Raw genomic sequence first — 22,730 nt, forward strand, 5'->3', positions numbered from 1 at the left:
AAATACCAGTAAATTGACCAGCGCAAACCATAGTAAATCACCTTGCGTGATTCATTTAAATACTCTCCTCCCATAAATCTTGTGTCTGAAAGGGAAACTCGTACAAATGCATATGCAATAAGGTCAGCCGCAAAAATAACCCTGTCCTGACAGTAGTTTTTAAACGCCAAAAGAGGATTTGTGCTGGTGCGAGCTGTTAGTAAATCTGGCCCTATATATAAAGGCTAGTTTTATGTATTTGAGGAGCAGAGAAGAGTGTCTTAGTGTTTGTTTTTTTGTCATCGAGTCATAGCCAATACTGCCTTAAATAGCCTGTGCGTAGCACTTCATCTTTTAAAACGAGATTTTGGCCAAATAGAAAAAAAGCTGAGCGCCCACATAGCTACAGTAAACGCTATAACCTGTAAGTTGATGAAAACGTAATGCGATGACCTTACTGTCTCAGAAGGCCGTTCTAATAAAGGACAAAAACACCACATTCACTAGTCAATTTTATTTGAGCTTGATTTTGGTAAAATGTAAATATAATGGCACATGCACAAGTATATGATCATATAAATCCACAATATCAACTTCGACAATAGTGTTTAATTATTTAAAAAGTAAGTTTTTTTTTCAATTCCTTAAAAGCAGCATACAAGATTTCAGACCTTGGGCCTATGTCACGATATGAGGTAAATCCGGCCCAGAACACACTACTTGATTTAAAAAATCTGAGCAGATTTTAAAACACTACGCATCATACATTTGCTGACTTTATAAATGGTTACAGAGAAAACCTGGGCATCATTAAAGTAAATACATGTCAAATACTACCGGACTTTCAAGTCATTCCAAACACAACAAACTCACACAGAAACACGCATCTCATTGACAGAAGATGAAAACAATGTGTTTTAAAATCGGCTCAAAATATTAAATGTTTGATATCCTATCCTCTGACTGGATGGCATCATAGTCTGAAGCCAAAAAAAAAAAAAAAAAGTTGTCTGTGCCCAAATGCCCATCATACACTTCGTGATCCGACTGCACAAAATCTGCAGATTTGCCCTGTCTTTCAGCAACTAGCGTTGACTCGTCCAGACTGTAAATCAGGGCAAAAAAAAGTTGTGTAGTGTATTTCAGCCTTTAACTTCTTAAACTGTAATTTTGGTAATATAATTTGTAATGAAAACAATCTACAGTAGTGGCCAAAAGTGATGTACGGAGGGGATATTTGTTTCTGACACTACAAGTTTGATTGAACTATTTAAATATAAGGAAAATATTTTTAGATTTTAAATATGCTGGAATAACAAAACACTAAACTTGGTTAAGTTATTTATCTGACAAAATTATTTGGCAAAAAAAAAGAAAAGAAGAAGCACACTACAGCTACAGGTTTTATTTTACTATGCATAGAAGAAAATGCATAGAAAAACAAAAAGCTCACCAGATAAAGCATACATTGACTACAACAGACTCAGTTACTAATATTGAGTTGGTTCTCTCTTGTTTTTGCATGTGTTCATCATTTCTTTGTATGACAGCCAGGTCAAAAATTATGTCCGAACAATTTGGCTTATTTTATTGCGTTATCACAAACAAAAGTTTAATACAAGCACAACTACGCTTACAAAATCTTTTATTTATTTAATGATCAAGTCAAGGCAAGTCACTTTCATTTCTATAGCACTTTATATGATACAGATTGTTTTAAAGCAGCTTTACAGTGATAACAGGAAAATTATGCATTTCGCTGTTGTTGAAGTCAGTTCAGTGTTGATTCAGTTCCGTTGTAAAGATCATCAATTATTAAATTAGTTCATTTTATCTATATTGTTGAATATTAAGTGTCCCCAACTAAGCAAGCCAGAGGCGACAGTGGCAAGGAACCCAAACTCCATCATGTGACAGAATGGAGAAAAAAGCCTTGGGAGAAACCAGCCTCAGTCGAGGGGCCAGTTCTCCTCTGGCCAACGAACGAACACGGTGTGATTATGATTCAGGCTGCATCACAAGTCAGAATCGGATTCGTCATGCCAGTATGAATAATATTTGAAGAAAAAAAAAAGAATAAAGGGTGAGGATGTCAATTTTCCTTGGCCGGACATCACTTTTGGCCAATACTGCTAGTAGATTCAAAATGATTAAATCTAAGAAATAAAACAAAACAAAAAAGTCTCTTGGCATTTTTTCCCATACTGTTCTTTATTAGGCTACTTGAACATAAGGAAGCATAGTAATTCATTTTTATGCAGTTCACACCTTAAATCAGTTTAGTTCCTGCATGCTTTCTTCCAAATTATGAACATTGATCGCAAATAAATTTCTACAGCTAAGCTAACATTTAATGTGACATGAAATAATATGGTATCTGTAATATGGGATATAGAAATATGATGAAAATGTAAAAATGTTTCATTTTTTATAAATATATAATCTAAATATATAATTATATTATAAATATACATTATTATTTTTATTATGAATAAATACAAATATTAATTTGCTCCATGTTATTCAAGCTAATTAGCCAATTACTTTCTCTTTTTTTTTAATCTTTTTTTTTACACAGAGTTTCACAATATGCAAGTAGTCATTCAGATTTAGTCCTCTTTCATATAATTTGCAAATGTCACTATATGGATTATGAGCATTATTTAACGCATGTTCTCTTGACAGGTTGAGGAGATCCGTGGCTGTATTGAAAAGCTGTCAGAGGATGTAGAACAGGTCAAGAAGCAGCACAGTGCCATCCTAGCAGCACCCAACCCTGATGAAAGTGAGTTCCACCCATCAGCGCACAGTTTTGACGCAGCGTAAACGCTTTCACATTCATTTCAATGTGGTTTAAAAATGATTTTTTTTTTTTATGATCTAGAATATGGTTGTTTTTCAGATCACTAACATGAACATGTATGTGACACTTCATCAGTGAGACGTTCAGGCATACAAAAAAAAAAAAAAGTGCACATTTATTGTATTACCTCCCCCATATCTCCCTCTAGGATCTATCCATTCGCGCATACAAACATAAACCTAACACACTGACACATGTTTGTAAATGCATATCTACATCTCAGGGCAACATGACACATTTTTACATTAGCTTTTAACTCCACCCACGTTTTCAACATTAAAAGTGATGAACTGTATATATTATTTGCATTGTCTACTATACTGCTCGCCCTTAAAAGGATCGTTCGCCCAAAAATGAATCATTTACTCATGTTCATTGCATAAAATATGTTATATTCAAAAATTTTACCTGGGAATTTAAAGTCACATTTAAACTTTTATGTACAGAAGGTGAGTAAATGATGACATAATAAAAAAAAATTGGGGAACTGTCCCTTTAACATATGTACAACCTCTAAAAAATGATCAAACATGCATATTCGGTCACAATGCAGGAAGGTTTGAGGGGTGCAAATTCGATAAAGTATTTATCACTTTTTGGAAAGCACCAGCTCCATGACTTGACTGCAGTTGTGTGGTAAGATATATGAGCTCATTGGTGAGCCTATTCAAGCCTTTCTCCAATACCTTGCATTTGCGCCACCCACTCTACAAAAGAGTCGCCACATCGCTCCAAGTGTTTGTTAGACCCAACCCACACACCTCATAGTGCACCAGCCCACACTGCATCTATAGAGGCTGTTTCTTCAGCTCCGAGTCCACAAATGTTTCTAAAAAATCCTGCTCACCTCATCTTTCCCCAGCAACAATCTTCAATTACGGCAAATGTCTATGAGTGTTTGAGTCGTTCCAGTACTGTCTGTGACTAATGTGTGAGGTCATTCTGACAGAGCAGCTCTTTAGTAAATGTGCAGTAAGCCAACTGTTTCCAAAGTCAGTGCGGTTACAACGTTATTTAATGAAGAAATGCTTTTGTGGAATCTGTTATTTTACAGGTACTCAAATATTGCTTCTAAATTAACATTAAATAGCAAATAGACAGTTTTTAAAGGTGAACTATGTATTTTTGTGTGTACTTTTACCCCATTTAATAAGCAGAGACAACCATAAGTATCCTTATTCATAGGCTATTTTTTCTGAAAAGCGAGTGAAAGTCATTATTTTTTGCAATTCCTATTGGTGGCGCTAGTGCTGCCGAAAATACATACTTCACCTTAAAATAGTAATCAAACATCAGTTTCAGGGCAAGTTAAATTTATTAAAATTTAAGTTTATTCGCTTACAAAAAAGGGCCATAGTCATTCCACATTTAAAAATTTTTTGGACATGTACCATTTAAAATGGAAGTAAATTTTAGCTTTAGTTTTTTAAACAAATCATTGGAGTAAATGATTTAATGAATCACCCAAAAACATTTCTGATTGAATTAAGTGTTTTTAAACAAATCATTTGAGTGAATGATTCAGTGACTCTTGGAACGCTGCTCAGCCAATCAAATTCAAGGACCAGAACTGTTTAATATTGTAAATAACCACACAAAACATGTTATAAGAATTCTATTATATTAGTCTCATGTTAACCTGTTTTAATATGGAAGTATTGTGGCTATACTATGCTTATGGCTATATTTTAGCATGTATTACCTGCCTCTGTTTACTTCCATTGTTAGTGCTTTACTGTAACTACACATTTTTCTAAACTATTTTGTTGTATCTGACTTTATGCCACAAATGCCATTGATACATCTTATTGAACGCACTGAACCCAAAACCCAGAGTGCCCTCTGAAGCTGCCTGGCTTAGATCCAAGAAAATCCACAGCCTATGAATGACTCAGCTGCTATAGATGAATCTTTAATAGATGACGTCTCACTGTGTCTGACCGTTTTGGTTCAGTTTCTTACATTTAACTGCATGTGATTCGCTTTGATTTCAATGCATGTTTTCTTTGTTTCTGTTAAGTTGTTGCATGCATGTATAAGAATATTATTTTCTTTCTTTTTTTCCTGTTCTCTTTTCTTTTGCTTTCCCCCCTTGTCTGTTTTCACCATGCTGCATGAAGGATGAAGAGAACCTGTGGAAGTTGAGTGTCTGTCTCGATATCTGTGTCAGTGTGAACCGGAAACCTGAGGAGAGGTGGAGAACATATTTAATAAACTAATTCTTAAAGGAATAGTGCACCCAAAATGAAAATGTTGTCATTATTTACTCACGCTCACGTCGTTCCAAGATGTTAGGAAGACTTTTTCATACATAAGTAGATGGCGATTTATACTGCCATGTTCCAAAAATGACCAAAAGGAATAATTTAAGTAGTCGTATTATACTGTTTTTTCTCCTTTTTGGCTGTGTAAATCACCATCTCCTGTTATTTATGGAAAAGGATGTTCAGACATTCTGCTTAAGAACGACTTTTGAGTTGTTCGGTAAATTATACAGGGAAAATGACTTGAGAATGAGTATATGACATGATAAGATTGCCATTTATGGCTTTAAATGTCAAACTTAAGTTGTTTTCCTTGCATTATTCTCCTTCAGTTTCAGTAGTGTTGTGTGTGTTTTTGTAAGCTGTTGAGCTTGTAATGTTATACATACTGCATAACATGTGCAGTATAGAAGAATTCAAGGCCTAATGCCCATTTCTCTTTGGGCAGCAGAAGCCTTTGAATTCAGTCACAAGAAGACATACAAAAAATGAAAAAACAGACACTGTTATTTTTCATTTAACTAAATATCCTACTCAGAATATAATGGCAGGAATATGATCTCAGTCACTGGCAAGTTCATTGGGATCAAGCTAACGTTTGTGTACTTAGATCTTTAACCAAGACTGTAATACCATCCCCCTCACCCTCAGTAATACAGGGTTATTGTGATCTCAGAATTTTTTTTTGGGTCAGTGCTTCCAGAAGCTAATCCACAACTTCTATGTTAGCAGCCCAAGTTCTCCATTAATACACCCCCCACCACAAAACCAAAGCATTTCATGGATTTTTTATTATCCTTTTACTGAGGTCACCTACTTTTACATTACATTTTTGTGTATGTGCTACTGTACAAAGCTAAATGTGCAAAAAAAAAAAAAAGCCAGCTTGCTAAAAGATGAGCGAATCCCTCTCTTTTAAATTCAGCAATTGTGACCTTGAGCAAAAATGTTAACCTCTGTTGGCTCTACGGGTGACTAATGGTTACCTCTTTGCCCTAGCTCATCAATTCACCCAATCAGCTTAAATGACTAAGTTAGCCATCAGAATAATAGCACATAATGAACTCCTGCCCCTAAAAGTTCTCCATGTTGCCCTGCAGGTGAGTGACGTTAGCAAGTAAAAATGAGTTGTGCGTAGTTTACTTAGCTGAGGGGTGATGATAAATTGGACGGTTAGCTTTTCTATACTGCCAATCCTTGTGGGTTGAGAACTTTTTGTGTTCAGGATGGATTTTGTTGGATGATCAGTATTCTGAAACAAACATAAAAGCATTGCTATAAGTGCTCACTTATTTGTTGGAATGTTTTGCTAAATGCATTTTGCAGTAGGCGGTAATATGTGGCTAAAAATAATAATAAAATAAAAAAACCCTGCTGAAATTACATAATCTTTTTTTCTTTAAAGTAGACATCAACAAACACCATATGCTACAAAGAATTCAGGTTCATGTAGTTTATCTATCTATCATAAATGACTAGTAAATTCATATTAGATAAACATTAGCTGATAAAAGATCATTAAAGTCAGTCATTAATAGACCTGTAGAGATTTTGAGAAGAAAAAAAATCTGCAGAATTCTGAGAATTTGTGAAAAATATTTAATAAACACACATGCAGGGGTAGATTTTGTAGAACTGTATGAATAAAAATTTTGCAGATATCCTAAATCTCATGCTTCTGCATCAGGCCTGATTTAGCAATTTTGTGGCGACTGCTTACCGATATAAATAAAATCACATTCAAGATCTATTAAAGTGCTGGTTAGATGTCATGTTAAACAGTAGGTGTGACAAGAAACATTCTCGTCGGTCAAATCGATCTCTTGACCACATGAGAAAAAAAAAAAAGAAAAAGAAAAAAAAGCTGACATGAGACAATGGCTTGTTTAGAACAGGAAAGAGCAGGACTGCATTTAGCTGTCTGTAAGGACAACAATGGTGTAGCGGTGTGCAAATATTGTGATGCGAACTCAGTGACAGGAGATACATTACACTTTTGTTAAATCGATGAACAGGGGAACTGGCCACACCCTGACTACAGCACTTTAACGGACACGAGTGACTAAACAGATCATTTGTTTTACAGCACAGCATTGCTTTTTAAGCGCTTTTTTACACTGTTTTGTTTGTCATGTTTTTTTTTTTTTTAAGCTTAGCTGCACTATGTAACTTTTTTGTGTTCAAAATTTATATAATGAGCGAGTACATCATGAATCCATTTTCCAAACCGTGTTTTTGTCTTATCCTGAATCACTACGGTACACCTTATTATAAGTGTTTATGAACATATATATATTTCATATATTTTTTTCAAATAAGTTCCGGCATACTGAATTTTGTCAATCCAACATGCCAATCAAAATAATACCCAATTGCTGAAAGCTAACCATCAATTAACTTAACTAAAGAGATAATAAATTGAGTCAAATAGATCAGTTCTGGCAAATTTAACCTTTCAACACTCCTAAAAATGAGGGAAAAGTAATTAAGGACACACAATTAAAAAGTTTAAAGACATTATGATCTCTCCTTTAAAAGCTAAAAAAGCAATCATCCTTGGGAACAGAAAAGTTCCCCTAATTGAAGAATCACCCGTATTTACTATGAAACACCAATCAATGAGTTACTGTTCACAACGTATAGACGTATAATTTATCACCCTTCTTCCACCCGCCGCCCACCGTCGATCCCCTGAAAGTGATCAGCAGGAGCCACAATATTGATGGCCAGGAGGAAACGCTGAGGGATTTGAAGTGTGAGGCTTCTATAAATTCTCGACCCAGCTTATTAAAACCCTATTTAGTAATAAGTTGTGTAAGTGTATTTCAATCTTGACAACACATGGAGTGAATTATTTAACCAGCATTTATTGGCATGGGGCATGAAATGTACATATTCTTAATTTTGGCAGACGAAATCTGCTACGCTGCTGCTAAGAAACGTAAGTACGTAAGGACATGCTGCTGCAAGAATACATTAAAACCCCCATAGCAGATCTCTACAGGTGGCACTTGGGAGGAGGAGGGGTAAACAGAAGTTTTCATAATCACACAGCATCATGTGGATTAGGAAGTACGTCTGGTTGGCTAATGCCACAGTGTTATAGGAACAAATCAGCGCTTGGTTAGAGTCACGACTGAACTATGTATATATGTTATGCAAAACACAGAAGTACATATTTAAATACAAAGATTTGAGACTTGCACATTAGCAAATTTATTAGACCAATTAGATTTATTGGTGGTTAATCCACCAGTATGTGTTGTCTCTTTAGTCACAGTTGGCCAAGTCAAAGTCCGGACTTGAATCCTATTGAACAAATTTGGGATTTAGTGGATTCAACGATAGATCGCACAAAAGTTTCTTCAAAATCAAGTATTTGGGAACAACTAGAAACTATTTGGAAGTTAATAACAACAGAGACTGTGGAAAAGTACTGTACATAAAAACAATGCCAGCAAGAATGCAAGCTGTTACCAAGGCCAAAGGACGCCATACAAAATATTAAGTTTTTTGGTTATTATGTGTGAATAAAGGCTATTTAGTTGTTTCAGTTTGTTCAGGGTCTCTGCAGACTTTTTAAAGTCAAGTTTAAGTCAAGACATAAAATCAAAAACCTTTTAAGACCCGAAGAAATCTAAATGAAGAAATCTAAAAAAATGTGTCTCGATATTTTCAAACTTTTGATAATAATTAGATAATATTTTACTGATTGTGTTTTTGTGCTTGGTGCCATGGCTGGTTTAGGCCTGTTGTTGACAGCTGATTCATGAAGATATTCATATTTTTCATATTCTATGCAGTGGTCAGTTCACAGCAGTGACAGAAATTAACATTTTTTATTAAGGGGTAATATTTGCCACATTAAATTGATTTCCGGGGCATATATGGACATTTGTAGATGTATGCATCACCTTTTATGTCAAATTCTAACATTCAAATTAAATTCTATTAGAATAATAACACAATACCACTGTTACCAGTCAAACTAATTCATTAAATCAAAATCCATCTTTGCAGTGCAGAAGTGACACAGAAGCGGCATCAATATATTTACACTGCATTTACAATTGCATAAATAAAGCTATTAGATTGTTTGTTTTTTTAATTCAATATTTAAATATGAACTGATTTCTAATTTTAACATTTTAATTAAAGGGTACTTTAAATGTGAAAATAAAACCGCTAACTAAAAAGGGAGTCATTCATTTCAGCCGATTTATTCAAACTTCATTCGGGAAAGAAGCAAGTGATTGTTCATTGAATCATTATATTGATTCGTTCAAAACGGGGATTTCAGTCAAAAAACCATCGCTGTCTGTTGCACTGAGACTCTGATACGGTTTCATTCTGAAATTCTCGTCTGCGAAATAAAGGGAAAACAAACAATATTGACAATATTATTTATGAAATGTGACTCACAATGTTAATTTATTGTTCATTTAACTGTTATACAACATAAATATCACATTTGCAATTGTGCATGGGAAAATGGCACTCTTGCTGATGTGGTATTGTATGATAACAACATAATATGATATAAATATAAGACAAAACTCATTTGGGGACATACCTATAACTGCAATGACACATCACGCAGTGAAAGCAGAGACAAATGCGGTGTCAGCTCACAGTGCCTCGTACATCGTTAAAACAATGATTACAATATCATAATAGACAATACACATCGCACTCCACTAGGCACATAAAGAATGAACTTACAATTGAACTGATATTTATCAGCTTGCTTCTCCTCTCCTCCTGTTTCGCGTGCAGGAGACAGACGTAATGCTGCCGCGAATGTGACGCGAAATGTCACGTGAACAAGCAAATCCACAAAGAAAGAATAAATAAAAAAGTACACTAATTAAATAAAACATTTAGATATGTCTAAGTCAAATTGCCATCGAAAATGTAAGACCTTTCATAAGTAAAAAATAAGACTTTTTATGGCCTTAAATAAAAAAAATCTAATTTAAGACTTTTTAAGGATCCGCGGAAACCCTGTTGTTATTTGCATAATAAATGACAATAAAATGTTACGTTTTTAAACAGGTTTTTGACAGATTCCTACAATAGTTGTGTTTTCTCTTTATTATGACGTGGTCTAATAAATGTGTTAATTATGATAAATATTTCAGTATGAATTTGCAAGTGCTTTATCCCTCTTAATAAAATGCACAAATAATCCCTGATGATAAATTGATATTGGCATTAATACTCGTAGAGGAAGAAATGTCATGGTCATCAAACTCATGGCTGGAGAAAAGAGAGAAAGCAGCGAGGGATTGGATTAGTCAGAGGAAAGGAGAGTGTGTAGGTGGGAGTTGAAAAGGCTGAGGTGGTGTCCAGGGAGTGAATGGCACTGCAGTAACTATCAATCAACATATGACTGCAGCCTGCAGTCTGTACACACATCCACCGTTTAACAAGAGAGCACTCATTTTTCTCTTTAAAGAACAAGAACTTTATATGGCCTGAGATATTTTCAAAGGTTAAAGTCATAAAAACTAATAGACATTGCACTACAAAAATCAGGATTGTTAATCTGTATTTTGGTCATGTTCTCCAGTAAAACCAATGGATAAATTATGTAAGATAAGAAAACTTTTCATAGAATACATCTTGAACTAAAATTATTTGTGCATTTATTAAGCACAAACCTTTTTTGTTAAAATATATTCTATTAAAAAGTCTATCTGTCTGTCTATCTATCTAAATGCAGTATGTTGTCACATAATGCAACCAGTGCTCATTAACTTATTAACTCAACATTATATGCATTTAAACAACTTCTCTTTTGTATTTCCTTGTGTTTTTATTCTGCAGAGACCAAGCAGGAGTTGGAGGACCTCACAGCTGACATTAAGAAGACAGCCAATAAAGTGCGCTCTAAATTAAAAGGTATAAAAAAAAAGACTTTTTTACTTTATTAGCACTTTTATATTTCTGTATGATTGTTTTAGAAAAAAACACACAATTATATAAAATACTGAAACCAATTAAACAGATCTGAGATCAGTTTGAGATGGTGAACATTCTTGCACTGGTCTTCGACTTCTTCGAATTTAGCGTGAGAAAATTAGAAGAGTTTTCAGCTATTTAGCTATTTGCAAGTATACATGAAGTTTCTCCTAAAAGTTTAGCTCCTAAAATCTTCATGCTCACGTAGGCAAATCTAATTTGGAGTCAAACTTTGATTCAAAAGGCAGCCACCTGAGGGAAAGGGAGTTAAAGCAATAGAAAATTCTTAAGTAGGAGTTTGGACTAATCTCTTTTGAAGTGTTCTCCTTCTGAAGTCGTGCAGGAAAAGACAAAAAGTTACACTCCACGCCAAGAACAAGATAATATTTTTCAGCAACTTATTCAATGACAATATGAGTGTGTAATTAAAAATTAAAAAAAATTATTTTATTACACCACTACCTAATACATGGAGAGGGGTATCAGTAAGCATTCTCATTCTTCTCAATGGCAGTCGATCAACCAGAGGTACATGACCTGCATCCTGCCAGCTTTGTGTATGTCAAGTCAAGTCAAGTATATTTGTATAGCGCTTTTCACAATACATATTGTATCAAAGCAGCTTCACAGTATTAAATTAAAATAATACAACAAGGTTTGTTTCTAGTGGAATTTATTGATTGATAAAATTAAATATCCCCAAAATATCCCCAAATGAGCAAGCCAAAGGCAACAGTGGCAAGGAACCGAAAAACTCCATCAGGTGACCTAATGGAGAAAAAAAAACCTTGGGAGAACCCAGGCTCAGTCGGGGGCCAGTTCTCCTCTGGCGTTTATGAACTAGAGGCCGGATTTAACTGTAAGATTAAAAATATTATATGAATGCCTGGCTGAAGAGATGCGTCTTTAATCTAGTTTTAAACTGGGAGAGCAAGTCTGAGCAACGAACAGTATCAGGAAGGCTATTCCAGAGTTTTGGAGCTAAATGTGAAAATGCTCTCCCTCCTTTGGTGGATCTGGATATCCTAGGTATGACCAAAAGCCTCGAATTTAGTGATCTTAAAGAGCGCGATGGATTATAGGGCGATAGAAGATCCGTTTAATAGACTGGAGCTAGGCCGTTTAGGGCTTTATAAGTCAGTAGCAATACCTTGTAATTAATACGGGACTTTATAGGTAACCAATGTAGTGATGTTAAAATCGGTGTTATATGATCATATTTTCTTGATCTAGTAAGAACTCTAGTGGCTGCATTTTGGACTAACTGTAGCTTGTTTATTGAGGATAATGTGCACTATTATATCTGTGAAAACTTTACCATGTCAGAAGATGCAATTGCAATTCAAAAGAAATTTCGCCTGATCACGACAGCAAATTTAGATCTTTTAGATCTTGTTGGTCCGACTTTGTCGACACAAACTCGACGGAGCCCCGAAATTCAGCGGGTTGAGGCATGATACGTTTGGGCATGAGGCTGCGGGTTTGCGCACTCGTTTCGAAATTAGATAAAATATCCAGGGTTGGATTTAGTTTGCAATTTGGATTATTTATTTTCATTGATTAGATCCCATGAGTACTGATAAATGCAATTTCAACTATTTCTGAAGTGCTTCTTTTATAAAGAACAACGCTTTCTCACACATAATGCAGTGAAGCAGCCCCTGCATGAGTGAATAATTGATTCTCGAGCCATTGATATTAACCAATTTAGCACCACCGCCGCGGACAGCACTTGGTAACGTCGCACGTAAGAAGGAATATTTTAAGCAACCTCCTAAGGTATAGTTCGGCGAACACGCCTAGAAATAGTATACCTTTAGTTAAGTTATACCTTTAGAGTCTTCGTAGTTACTAAGAGACAACGTTATCTGGAAATCCAGCCCTAAATGCCATGTGAATAATCACTTTGGAAACTTTTAAATCTTCTCCATGCAAGTATAGCCAGCAGTGACGGTCATTCTGATAGCAACTTCATCTACACTTTCATTGATATAGCCAGTGACACACGGTGCACACAGCTCCATTAGAAATGAATGGAGTGTGAATCCCATCGTCTCCTGAAGTGGACAGTGAGATCTATTGTTCTTCTGAGATTAAGGGACTTGTTATTACTCTGGGACCACTTTGTCTGACAGCTAGTGTATGCACTTTCATTGTAACAGTTCAGTCCGCCAATTACTTTTTCGTGTAGTAGTTTCTGTGCCACCTCAGTAACTGTTGTAACCAGGTAACCAGTGTGAGACAGATGCTAAATGAAATGTCAATCATTAAAATATGTTGAAGGGGCGATATTTATCATGGTCACTGCATGTGCATAGACTTGGTTTTAGCACAATTTATTATATTCAGTTTATTTCTCTATTCCACAGCAATCGAACAAAGTATAGAGCAAGAGGAGGGGTTGAACAGATCATCTGCAGATTTGCGGATCCGCAAGACACAGGTATAAAAATAATGACAAACACCATTGTAATATTCTAAATGCTTGTCAAAACATTATTTACAATCTTTATTCTCCTAACGATAATCATTGTCAATCTATTCAGTCAAATCAACGTAATGTGTAAAATAACTGACAAGGAAGAACTTAAGAATTTATTATTGTTAGTTTAGTTGTCTATTGTCAAGCAACGTCACAACTTCTTCTTATATTCAATTAATAAATTAGAATATTACTATATTTTTTAAATGTTAAATGCACTGATATCATCATTCGTTGTGAATAATGTCCATCAAGTTCCACATATGCATGTATCTAAAAATACATGCATTGTGTCTTTCACTTGGGAATAATGTCATAGGAAGTGTTCAGGGGATATTCAAGACTTTCAAAGCTTTTTTGTTATGTAAAATCGTTTTTCTAAAAGGGAAGCAATATTCAGCAAAACAGTAACGAATCTGACCTTCAGGGTGTCCAGTGAGCTCAGAGACTGACATACTTCCTGTGAACTCTGCCCTCCCTCTGAGCAGCTCTGTCAAACACCCTCCTTGGCACCATCTGCTGTTCAGACACAGAATGTGTGCAGTAATCTCTCAAACTGCAGCAAAAGCAGGGGCCGATTTCACAATGATCACACTTGGCCCTCAATATTATTATCCTGAGCAGCTTACTGTCAGCGAGCGCATTCACATCCTGATGTGCAGCCTCAACATCTCTACCTTTATCCCACAGCATTCCACGCTGTCACGCAAGTTTGTGGAGGTGATGACGGAGTACAACACCACGCAGTCCAAATACAGGGACCGCTGCAAGGACCGCATTCAGAGACAACTGGAAATTAGTGAGTTCTGCTAGTACGCACAAAGACACACATATACCACCATGCAAAAGTTGAGAAACATCCTCCACATTACTGGAACGCACAGTTACATTTTCACTACAAATCTTACTAACTTAAGCAACAAAAAGCTATACAGCATGTTACTGGATCAAAAGCATGACCTGTGCGCCATATTCTACCCGTTGATCTAATACAGGAACACAAATCTGATCAAAATACCCAGTATGCACCATAATGACACCATGTACTTCTAATATTTTTAATTAGCTGGCAGAACAACTACCAATGAGGAGCTGGAAGACATGTTGGAGAGCGGGAAACTTGCTATCTTCACTGATGATGTAAGTTTAATAGCCGGAAATCAATGACAAACGAATTTTCCTATGACTTTCGATTCCATGAAAGTCATAATTTCAGGTCAAATTTAAACACTTGCGCTTAAAAATGTAATTTTACTAAGGTCCAGTCACAAATAGCAGCCTGAGCCCTTACGATACTACTCTGAATGCACACTTTTGCCATATTATCTGTTGGGTAATAGGTCCACTGTAAAGTGCAAAGCAGCCCTAAAGGAAAACTAACTTCTGAAAATTAAAACGGTAAATGAGACACCCTACAGCAGTGGCGAGGCTATATAAGGGCCAGGGTGGCACTGACACACTCAGATTGATGTTTGGTCCACCCAATCAAGTGAGACACACACAAAAAAAAAAATTGTGGGGAAATAGAAAAAAATGTATGCATACATGACAATAATAATCACTCAAATACATGCATTTAGTGGATGTCATAGAGTCCTGCACGGGTTCGGGTAAACGAGTGAAAAATATCCAACTGTGTCGGATACGGGTGCGGGTCGGGTCGGGTCGGACACGGGGGAAACACGGGTCTAAACACGGGTTTAAAACAATCACATGCAAACGTAAAAATATATGCATATTTTTAGGAACACATCTACAAAAATATGCCTGTATTTCAAGTTGATAAAATAATTTAAAATCCACATCAGTTTATTTGTGCCCACGCGCCACGCCCTCCCAGGATCTATAATGTTACCTAGGCTACTTTCACTTTTAAAAATTCATCATAACCGCGTGCGCGCGATCTGCTTGCAGTCATCGAGATGGATGCTGAGGAGTTGAAGAAAAGAATAGCTAGTGGAGATTGTAAAGTTGTCGACAATACGTCATCAAAAATCAAGTCCAGTGTGTGGGAGAAATTTGGAGTTATCTGAAGAAAATATTGTGAAAGCCTTATTTGCTGCAAACATTTTCGTGTTGGATAGCCGCAAATGTGGAACTTCATCGCCGAGGAAGCATGCAGATAACTGTGGTAACAAACCAAGCAGTTCTACTTCTATCGAACAGTTTTTTTCAAATTTAACACTGTTAAGTATGTGTGGTGTGCAGGGCGAGTTTGAACCCAAAATTGTCAGATGCAGGCTAGACGAAATTGCGTGGCAGATATAGTGTTGTAGCCGCGTCTGTTCGATTGGTAAAATGTTACAAGGCTATTCAGTTTTGTGGTAGCGTTAGCCATGTTCTTCATGTACTGGCCTTTTGACAGCTTCGGCTGAAGTTGTCCTTGTGTTAATTGTCGTGTAATAACTTCTGTATGACCTGGCAATAAACATTTTTGTAATTGTGTCTATAATGTGATTGGCTAAACTGATTTTATTTCGGGTGCGGGTCGGGTGTCGGTTCTATTTTAAGCGGGTCGGGTCGGGTGCGGATTTTAATTAGTGCTGCTGTCGGAAAACGGGTCGGATGCGGATTTACAAAATCGGACCCGTGCAGGACTCTGGGATGTCACTCCCGAACCCCTGCAGCGTGTGCGTGGCCGCTGGTCAAGCATGAAAAACAAAATTTTTATTCACATTCTGAATAAATTCAAAAATCACATTCTTTATATATCACCTAGTAAGCGTGCAAAGAGTGGTCCCTTAAAGCTGTCACTCTTAGTTCATCGCGAAGATGCAATCTCACAAAGTTGCGTTATAATCAATGAAGCAATCTATACTGCACAATAATAAATATCTTATTTACATAATGTCTACTACCACACTTTAGTTTTTTTATAATGACGGATTTGCGAACGTGCAGAATTCAGCACTGGACAAAAATTCCGGCTTTGAGCAGTGAGTGTTTTCTGACTTAAACACCTCTGATTGGCCGTTGCATTCAAGAAATCAACAGATATGTCTACGACTGGCTGGCATTAACATTGCTTAACGCTGCACAAACACGTTGTGAATAGAAACCTTTGACACTCAAACACAGATATGCACTGAATCGTTTGCCAACACGCCAATATCCTATTACATAGAAAACTGATCCTAGTCCAGCAGTTATGGGCAGCACATTTCTGGCCTCGCCACTGCCCTACTCACACACTTCCCAGACGTGCAAGGGAGTCAACATCAAGTGTGCTATTTGAGACAGAAACGATGAATTTGGTTTCCATAGAAGCATATTCACATATTTCATCATTAGTTTCACCCAATCTGTATGTGCAAAAAAGCTATGTGCAAATGTATGTTGAATAATAGTAACTTAACCTGCTGCCCATGAACTTTTTCTAATATTCTCTGTTTAACAGATCAAAATGGACTCCCAGATGACCAAGCAGGCACTAAATGAGATTGAGACCCGACACACTGAGATCATTAAGTTGGAGAACAGCATCCGTGAGCTGCACGACATGTTTGTGGACATGGCCATGCTGGTGGAGAGTCAGGTACAACCAAGAGTCCAGCATTTCATCGGAGCAAAAACGCTCCAAATACTATTTGATCAAATGCTGCCAATGTAATCGTGTCACAAAAGTCCCTTCCACAAGGCTGTTAGTGAAGTACTGTATATAAAGCAGTGCTATTCAAATGGCGGACTGCGGTTTGGTTCCATCCGGACCGCGGGACATAATTGCGGCATTTTACCGTTTCTACAGATTAAAGTGAAAAGCGCGGTTCACACCACAAGCACTCAGGGTTGTTTATGGTAATGATCTTTCGGAGCTATATCTATAATATTTTTATCTAGAGCCAAAACTGTTTCATTCAAGCCATTTCCGCTCCGTGCGTGTTGCTTCTCTCTCTCCCTCGCTAAACCACCACATTAAGAGCTGCAGATGACAAGGTTATTTTACTAACAGTAGCAGAAACACGGTGAGCAGAAAAATAGATACTTTCGTTAAAACACTGCAGAAAACGAGAATGCAGCTAATACAATTATTTTCATCTGTCATAAAGATGACTCTTTTTATGACTTTTTTAATGCATTTAGCATTATTAAGAGCATTCATAATAAACAATGTTAGAATTTGGAAAATTATTTAGAGATGGCTTTAAAAACTTTAAAATTACTAGTTAACTTTGTTTTGTCCTCGTGATGAGAGTTTTGATTATTAGATTATGTACATTGTTTGTTTTTAGTTGTTTATTGCTTTGAGCAAAATATAAAAATGTCCCATACTTTTCTTAAGAGGTAAACCCTTCAGCCCCAGTATGTTATCTCAGTCCCAATGCCTTCTATGTGCCATACACAAAGGTGTCTAAATGTAATTATTATTATTTTTTTATTTTTTTAAATAGCCTGTTAAAATATCTAATCTAACCTTTTTGGTGATTTTTTTGTAAAAAGTCTTAGACATCACTGTTTTGTCTCTCTGGGCCCAGAAGTCTCATCTTTGATGACTATTTTGAGGTGTTTTTTTTTTTTTTCTTGTACGAAGTACTATGGCTGCCTCGATGGAAATGTATAACTGTTTCAAAAAGTTTTGTCCAGACCTCCACTGGGAAGGAAGTATAGAGACCGGACCTCTTGGAACTTTAATTGAATACCCCTGATATAACAGATTGTCGATTTGAGAAATTTTGCCATTTATGTCCTGAAGTAATTTACTTAAAGCTATAGTGCTGGCAAAATGAAAACTCTATCTTTGTTAACCCTTGCATCATTCCAAACCTGTATGCAGTGTCATTTAAAGGTGCATTAAGCAACTTTTCATGTTAAAAATACTCGTTTTTCTAACCCATACATGCTTAAACAATTGCCTGATGGGCTGAATGAGCCCTTCTATGATCACTGCGATTGCCTCTATAATCCTGTACAGTAAAATAAATAAGAGGGATTCGGGACGGAATCGACTGGGCGTGACGTCATGCGCGTTCACGCTCACCTGGCTATGTCTGGCAGGTTTGTGTATTCGCCGCCATTATCCGCATCAGCGAAGACAACTCAAGCGACTTTTGCAAAAGTAGAAGATGGATTCAAAGAGACCGGCTTCTAGTTCATCCCAAACCCCAACGCAAACTCCACATAACCGCGTGCACAACTCTGGTTGCAGTTTCGCGTGTCGCCAGAAGGGGGCATAGTTCTGCAAAAACTCAGAGACTTGCTTAATGCACCTTTAAGTTTTATTTATATGCTATTTTATTTATATTGCATTTATTTTAGTTATTTGCCAAGGCATAATTTAAAATTTTCAATAAAAAATTCCATCTAATATTTATATTTTATCAGCTTTATTTCAATTAACAAAAACAATTTTTAATAGTACAATTCATAATGGCCACTGTCGGGCTTGGCCAATGATACACCATTTTTTAATTCTGGATATAAACACGGACTGGACGAAAACTAGACTTCATTGAGCTCCAAAGTGATGCTTAATTTCAAATGTAATTCTTAGATAGCAATTTATATATTCCCACGCAACCAAGGACAGTGGAAATTGTTTATGCAACATTATCCTTGTACTTTAACATGATGGCATTCTATAGCAGTCCCCGTGGATCACCCTGGGGTCAAGGGCCTTTTCTCAAGGGCAAAGAGGTGCACTCAGTCATCACCACTTGTGGGGTTCGAAATCAGGCTGAATAAAGCGTTCAGGCGAATCTTAACTTTCAAGTCTTCTGATTTTTGCATTGGATACAGTGATTGTCGTGTGTGTATGTGGATATTGTGAAGAAGTTGTTTTTTTTGAAGTGCCTATTTTTGTCATTCACAGGGAGAGATGATTGACAGAATTGAGTATAACGTGGAACACTCAGTGGACTATGTAGAGAGAGCAGTTTCTGACACCAAGAAGGCTGTCAAATACCAGAGTCAGGCACGCAAGGTAAAACACTATCAACAGTTACACCTGACGTCATTCAATATTATGCCCTTTGTGTACAATGATTCATGCTTTCTAGAGAACATAGGCTCAGTCCTAAGATGTCATGTACAAAAAATGAGTAATAGAAGAGCATTTTGAAATTATTCCTAAACCACTTAAACCATCCAAAGAAAAACTATAATGCTCCTATGCCACTCATTGGGTCTTCAGCAGATAATGTCTTCTCCCAGCTTTTTTGCTGCAGTTTTGCTGGCTAACGTCCATTGCAGTGGTTTAAAGGCCGCAGACTATTGGTGGTATGCCACCTACTTCTATGCTTTCTGATGAGTCAAATTCTGCAGATCTGGTGAAACATAATCTTTACATTTATTCACGTACCAGAGCTTCAGAAATGCCTGGATTAGAATTGTCAATGATTGATTGATCTACCGTTATTTGCAGCTAATAATCAAATCAATTAAGGATACTAATTAAATAAACAAATGCTAAAATCATTCAGATTAAACCATGCACATTGCAGCTTTCAATGATAACATAAGTGCAACTTCTAAGACAAGGGGTCGCAAATCCCCAGCAATTTGATTGGCAATAAATACATTTTGATAAATATTTTTGGTTTTTGAAAGCCAATGAATTTCATCAAGCCAGGGTAGCACACCTCATTAGAAATACTGTTTTGACCGATTACAGTATGGTATACAGTAACACTAAAAGCATGTTAAGAGTAGGTCAAATTGTCTGTATGTACTGTAAAGTCCAGGTTCTAAGCTTTAAAAATGGAAACTTGTTTTGTGTTTGTCAAGCGAGTAGTTGTTGCTTATTTATTTGGAAAATAATTATTTTCACATCATATATTTTGAGGGAACTTTTGTGGACTTTTGTGTCTTGGTATAGATTTATACACCCCAAATTGGTCTATAAAATAAACAAAAAAGAAAAGCATTGATTGGTCCCTTTACATGTCAGTCAGTTGATCACCAGAAAAAGCTGCAAAGTGAATGTTTATTTGCTTCAAACTTTCATGTGGTTTTCATGTCCAACCAAGCAACAGCATTTCCATTTTGTTAACTCTGTTTGTCATTAGTCCCTTGGCACAATATATTTACAGCTTCCCTCCACGGCATCATCACATTCAGTGCGTTTCCTTTGGAGATTCCAAAGTTTAGAATGATGTTAGGACTGTATTTAGCCTTTACAGTTACGCGATATCTAATCACCACCTTCTCAAATGCAGTCAATGCTTAATACATTCAGTATTCAAAGGGTCAATGTCCCAGAGTGGGTCCTTTCATCAATAATTGAATTAACTTTTAATTAATTTAATGATTTACTTTGGTAATGGTTTAATTGGTCATGGTTTCATTTAATGATTTAAAGTGTGGTTAAGATGAGGTGATGCTACTTAGATTAGCTGACTGCGTGTTACTGCACAATCGAGTAATAGACTAGCTAGATGAACAAACCAAATGATTGTTGATCTGTTGGTTGTTTAATTACACATCTTTCTTTCTTTCTTTCTTTCTTTCTTTCTTTCTCCTTTTTCGCCCTCTGCAGAAGAAGATCATGATCATCATCTGCTGTGTAATTTTGGGAGTGGTTTTAGCGTCCACTATCGGAGGAACCCTGGGCTTCTAAACGACATGAAGAAAGACAAACACTTGGAAAGCTGAGTGTTTTATCCACTTAAACACGAGATAAGGAAACTGTCATAAAACGGGGGTTGGGTAGGGTTACAAATTGAATATTCAAAAATCAAACAATCAAAAAATAAATAAATAAAAGGAGATGTTACGTACTAGCTGATTTAAAATATATAAAAGTGGGTTCAAATACACATAATATTTACAAACTGTACATGTAAATGTATTGAACATAAAAGCAGCACATGGGTTACTACCTGTAAAGGAATAAAACTCAACTTTTTTTTTTTTTTTACTTTTTTTTTTTTTAGTGTCCTTTATTTTTGGGGGGGCCTCCAGGACAGTGCCAGCCACTGCTAAATTGTTTTACGTTCCGGCAGAACACAGTGTTTGGCAAACCATACTAGCATTACGAATACTAACCAACTGACTGCATAGATGTTATAGACAGTAGTACTACTCCGATTTCAATGGCCTAACGTTCCGAGTGGTTGCTTGCATTCAGATGAAATCTCATTTTTTACCATATTAGCTCATTACTGATGGAGTGCTATAGATTAAGAGCACCGTCAACCTCATAGCTGAATTTCAGTCTTAATAGTTTTACTGTGGGAAACTGTAAACAAACAAAGAAAAAAAGAACTAAGAAGCACACATCATTGTGAATTGTGAGAGGAAGTGATATCGGCAAGTTTGTACATAAAGATGATTTTCTTTTGACTTAATTTGCTGTACTGTAGATGGTAGGCAGTGAAGTAACAGACGTTTCATTTTAACATATAGAACGCTGGGATCGATAGGGTGGCAAACTGTTGAACTATGCAGTTTTGATAGTAATTTCCCCCCACTTTTTGAATTAATTCATGGCAACCTTATGGAATGATTCTGAAAGATTTCTTAGAGGGAACATTTTGAGAAAAGAAAATGTCAATACTTGAAACAACAACCTAACCTAAATATTATCTTTCGGAGGGTGGTTAGGTCTGCTGAAATTAATATTCCTTATTTTCCGGTTAATCGTTAGTTTTGCATTTTTTATTTGCCTTGTTTAATGAATTGCATATAGATTTTATGTTATGATATAAAGGATAGGCTTGAACGGGACCATTTTGGTTTTGAAGGATCGATTTGGGAGCTTCACCTGGTGCTAGTTAATGAAGAGAGACTAATACAATTAACTACTAGGACATGATAGTTGGATCGTATAAAATTCTACATATCTGAAACAATGAGATGAGCTCTTGATGAGCTATCTGACTAAATATTTACATGTAGACGCAGTTCGGATGAAGAAACTTGTAGGACACTTATTATGCAGCGACTAATTTATATTTAAACTTTATATGAAACAACTCAAATCCAGCTCTGAACGCCAGAGAGACAGCATCTTGTCAAGATAATGCTAGCTTAGACTAAGACTCTTTGATTTTGTCCAAAGATTTATTTATTTATTTTTTATCAAACGGCTGTATCATTAATTCTTTGCATCCTTTTCTTTGCGGACAGAAAGTGCCAGCTTGGTTGATTATGTACTGCTCGTTTTAAATTCAAGGGCTAAAATTTAAAACCAAACTTTAGCTCTGTTTTTTTGCTTTTGTTGATACAGAATCCCTCTTGGCTT

At 36.2% G+C, this 22,730-nt stretch overlaps 1 protein-coding gene across 1 annotated transcript in view; it reads left to right on the forward strand.

Annotated features, from left to right (window-relative positions):
- stx1b (syntaxin 1B) overlaps nt 1–21,729 on the forward strand; it is a 42,719-nt gene extending 20,990 nt beyond the window's left edge. Inside the window, exons 3-10 of the mRNA XM_084422736.1 lie at nt 2,665–2,764; nt 10,936–11,010; nt 13,440–13,513; nt 14,243–14,351; nt 14,619–14,692; nt 16,950–17,087; nt 19,359–19,469; nt 21,024–21,729. Of these exons, the coding sequence (XP_084278862.1) occupies nt 2,665–2,764; nt 10,936–11,010; nt 13,440–13,513; nt 14,243–14,351; nt 14,619–14,692; nt 16,950–17,087; nt 19,359–19,469; nt 21,024–21,104 (762 nt within the window). The 3' untranslated portion in view covers nt 21,105–21,729. The remainder of the gene's footprint in view (nt 1–2,664; nt 2,765–10,935; nt 11,011–13,439; nt 13,514–14,242; nt 14,352–14,618; nt 14,693–16,949; nt 17,088–19,358; nt 19,470–21,023) is intronic.
- Nucleotides 21,730–22,730: the final 1,001 nt, after the last annotated feature.

The sequence above is a fragment of the Rutilus rutilus genome (assembly GCF_951802725.1).
Source record: "Rutilus rutilus genome assembly, chromosome: 11".
Lineage (NCBI taxonomy): Eukaryota > Metazoa > Chordata > Actinopteri > Cypriniformes > Leuciscidae > Rutilus > Rutilus rutilus.